The 3,398-nt window shown below is 61.5% G+C and overlaps 1 protein-coding gene across 1 annotated transcript; it reads left to right on the top strand.

Annotated features, from left to right (window-relative positions):
• Positions 1 to 222: 222 nt before the first annotated feature.
• GSX2 (GS homeobox 2) lies at positions 223 to 2,956 on the top strand. Its single transcript, XM_027457089.3, has 2 exons — positions 223 to 2,029; positions 2,211 to 2,956. Exons 1-2 carry the CDS (start codon positions 1,552 to 1,554, stop codon positions 2,549 to 2,551), a joined length of 819 nt encoding a protein of 272 aa, XP_027312890.1. The 5' UTR covers positions 223 to 1,551; the 3' UTR covers positions 2,552 to 2,956.
• Positions 2,957 to 3,398: the final 442 nt, after the last annotated feature.

The raw sequence follows: 3,398 nt of genomic DNA, 5'->3' as shown, positions 1-3,398 counted from the left end.
GAGCTGACCCGCCTAAAGCGCTAATTGTTGTCACAAGACGCGGGATTAGCGCATTGCTGGAATAGCTGTCTGTTTACACTCCGGAGCCCCGCCGTCCGGTAAACACTTTCTAATTGAATTCTAATCACATTCAAATAGCTCCATAACCAGCCTCAGCTGCAATTCATAAAACTTTAATTGCCGTCCATAAATCCTCAGTTCGCCGGCTACGGGGTGTCCCTAAAACTGGGATGCATCGTGCTCGGCCAGGGCCGTCGGGGGGAGCTGGGGGCCCGGCACCCGGCCGGGCTGCAGCGAGGAAACGCCAGAAGTCGGGCACCGTTCGTGGTTTTTTTTGTTTTTTTTTTTTTTTTTGGCTTTAAACAGCAGGGGATTGAGTGCGAGAGGGGGAACTGGGGGCTGACCGTGTCCCGGGCCGGCCCTTGTGCGCGACAGCCGCTTTTAGCCGCGGTAAGGCTCCTGGTTCGCTTCCCAGCCTTGCGCTCAGCCCCTGGTAATCAGGCGTGCTCCGTGTTTTCTGCTTTGCAGCACAATTGTCGCTTCCCTTTCCCCAGTCCTGTGGCACTGGGTACGCCGTCCTTTCTAAACGCATTCGCATCTGCCCTGCTCTGACCGCCGAGCCTCCTCTTAAACCGCCCTAAAACAGGTCACTGGAAAATCGCGTAACGTGCTGCAAATACCTTGGCTTTTTTCACGCAATCTGCAATGCTCGGGAGCCACCGACCGTATTTAGCTGTTTATCCAATTTTACTTTGAATGATTGCTTCAGCAGGCTTGGTGGAGATCAAAGAACCCCTCCCTGACATGTTCGCCTTTCATTAGCGCGGAGCCCCGGAGCGGCCGGGGCAGTCCCCTGGGAACTTTGCCGTTTCGGCACCGTTTGGGTAAGGAGGGCGCAGAGATTTTGGAGGCTTTGTCCTCTCTCTAATCGCCACTTCGGCCGGGATGGGGAGGGCGAAAAAAGCCCTAGGTACAGATGCGAGCACCCCATCCCTAACCAACCCATAACTTTCTATCCGCTCCTGTGGTACCAAAGGACCCCGCCGGCGGGGAGATGCTCGGGTCCCCCCCTCCCTGCGCCCTGCAGCCCCCCGGCTTTGCACGGGATGGGGGGGCGCTGCGATGTCCCGCTTCTTCCAGAGCATCACCTAAGGGGTAGGGGCACCCTTGGGATGTCCCCCCCGTGTCTCCCTCGGCTTCCCCTCTCCTAGGATTTATCTGGGGACGAGGCTCAGGGCTGTGGTCGGCGGGCAGCGAAAGAGCACGCACATTTTGTGCCCCCCCTCCCTCCCTCTCTGCCCCCTCCCCGCCCCCGGCAGCCTCTCCTGCCGGCCTGGGAAGCCGGGGAGATTTAGATCTGCGAGGCTTTCAGCCATCACGTGTTTAAATAGTTGATATAAAACCCCAGCGCAGGGGAGCCAGGCGGGGGGACTTTAAGACCAGCCCTCTCCAGGGACCCTTTTGTTCGGCTCCCGAACATAAGCACCTTCTTCGCCTCGCCGGGACTTCAGCGGCAACTTTGGCCGAGCGGCACCGGCGAGCCCCGCCGCGATGTCCCGCTCCTTCTACGTGGACTCCCTCATCATCAAGGACTCGTCGAGGCCGGCTCCGTCCCTGCCCGAGCATCACCACCACGGCCAGGATTTCTTCATCCCCCTCGGCGTGCCTTCCCCCCTCGTCATGTCGGTGGCGGGGCCGGGCTGCCCGTCCCGCAAGAGCGGCGCTTTCTGCGTCTGCCCGCTCTGTGTCACCTCGCACCTGCACTCCTCCCGCGGTGCTGGTGGCGGTGGTGGCGGCGGAGGAGGAGGCGGCGGGGCCATCCCCCTGCTCAAGGGCCAGTTCCCCGCCGCCTCCGGCTCCCCCGAGGCGCAGTGCTGCCCCAGGGCCGGCCACGCTCAGCACCCTCCTCAGCACCCTCCGCCCGCAGTGCCCGCCGCCGCCCTGGGGCACCCAGCGCATCACCCACCTGCCTGCGCCGCCACCGCCTACAGCGTCAGCGACCCCCGGAGGTTTCACTGCCTCGGCATGGGTAGGGGCCCCGCGGCCACCGGGAGGGCCGGTAGGGGGGCGGTGGGACGAGGGGGGGGTCCCCAAGGGGACCCGCTGCCCCCCGGGTCGCCAGGCGTAGGATGCGCCTCCGGCGCGGGTGCCTTGCCGCTTGTCTCTCTCTTTTCCCCTTTTCCCCAATTCTCGCTTCTTCTCCCGTCAAGGAGGGTCCGACGCCAGCCAAATTCAAAACGGGAAGAGGATGAGGACGGCTTTCACCAGCACCCAGCTCCTGGAGCTGGAGCGGGAGTTCTCCTCCAACATGTACCTGTCCCGCCTGCGGCGGATCGAGATAGCCACCTACCTGAACCTCTCCGAGAAGCAGGTGAAGATCTGGTTCCAGAACCGGCGGGTGAAGCACAAGAAAGAAGGCAAAGGCACCCAGCGAAACTCCCACGGGGGCTGCAAGTGCAGCAGCGGCCAGGGGCACTACCCCAGGTCGGAGGACGAGGAGTCTTTATCCCCCTCATCGGCTACCGAGGAGAAGGAGATCTCCCCGCTATGAGCCCCCCGCAGCCCCCGGGGTGCAGGGCGGCACACCTGGGGCCGCTCGGGCTCCCACCCCGGCATCAGCCGTCTTTTGGGGTGCCGGTGCTCCCCTGGGGATGCTCCAAGCACCCCGTAAGCCCGGCAGCAGGCACCTGCTCCTCCGAGCTTGCATCGCGGGACGGGACCCGCACCGCCCAGGGGTCCTCCCGGGGCAGTCTGAAGGGAGAAGGAAGGAAGGAACAAGCGTATTCGGGACCTGAAAAGCAAACACGAAACTTGTAGGGCTGACAGCCGCCCGGACGGACTCCTTAACGCGAATAAGAAAAGCAATAAAGCTCAAGTCGTTTGGGTTTGGGACGTCGGTTTGTTTGTGAATAGTTTTATATAAAATTTATATTTATATTTATTTAAATAAATGAGATCAGATGATAATTTAGGTGGTTTTTTTCTTCTTTATTTTTTTTTCTGACCCAAGTGCCAGCCCAACCCAGCCTGGGGCAGGGCGAGCTCCTTCCCGGTGCTTTGTACGGGGCAAACTCTGGTTCGTGTGTCCGACCCCCGTACCGACCCCAAATCCGTGCCATGGGCTCCTGCCCCTACACGTTTTCTGTTCCCCTCCGACTCGGGCGGGGAATGCAAATGAAGCTTTGTGTTACCGCAGCCGGGGGCAGCGCAGGCTGGCGGCTTCCGACCGGCGACACCGCCACGGGGACAGGGACAGGGATGGGACAGGGACAGGACGGGACGAGGGGCTGCACTTTGGGCACCCCCCTCCTTCCCTACCGAGGGTGGCCGCATACACGCAGAAAGCCCACTTATTTTATCCCATACTGAGCTGGGTGGTGGCAAACAGAGAGCAGGGA

This window comes from Anas platyrhynchos, chromosome 4 (assembly GCF_047663525.1).
Source record: "Anas platyrhynchos isolate ZD024472 breed Pekin duck chromosome 4, IASCAAS_PekinDuck_T2T, whole genome shotgun sequence".
Classification (NCBI taxonomy): domain Eukaryota; kingdom Metazoa; phylum Chordata; class Aves; order Anseriformes; family Anatidae; genus Anas; species Anas platyrhynchos.
The sequence above is the reverse complement of the archived record's forward strand: the minus strand, read 5'-3'. Positions and strand labels throughout refer to the sequence as shown.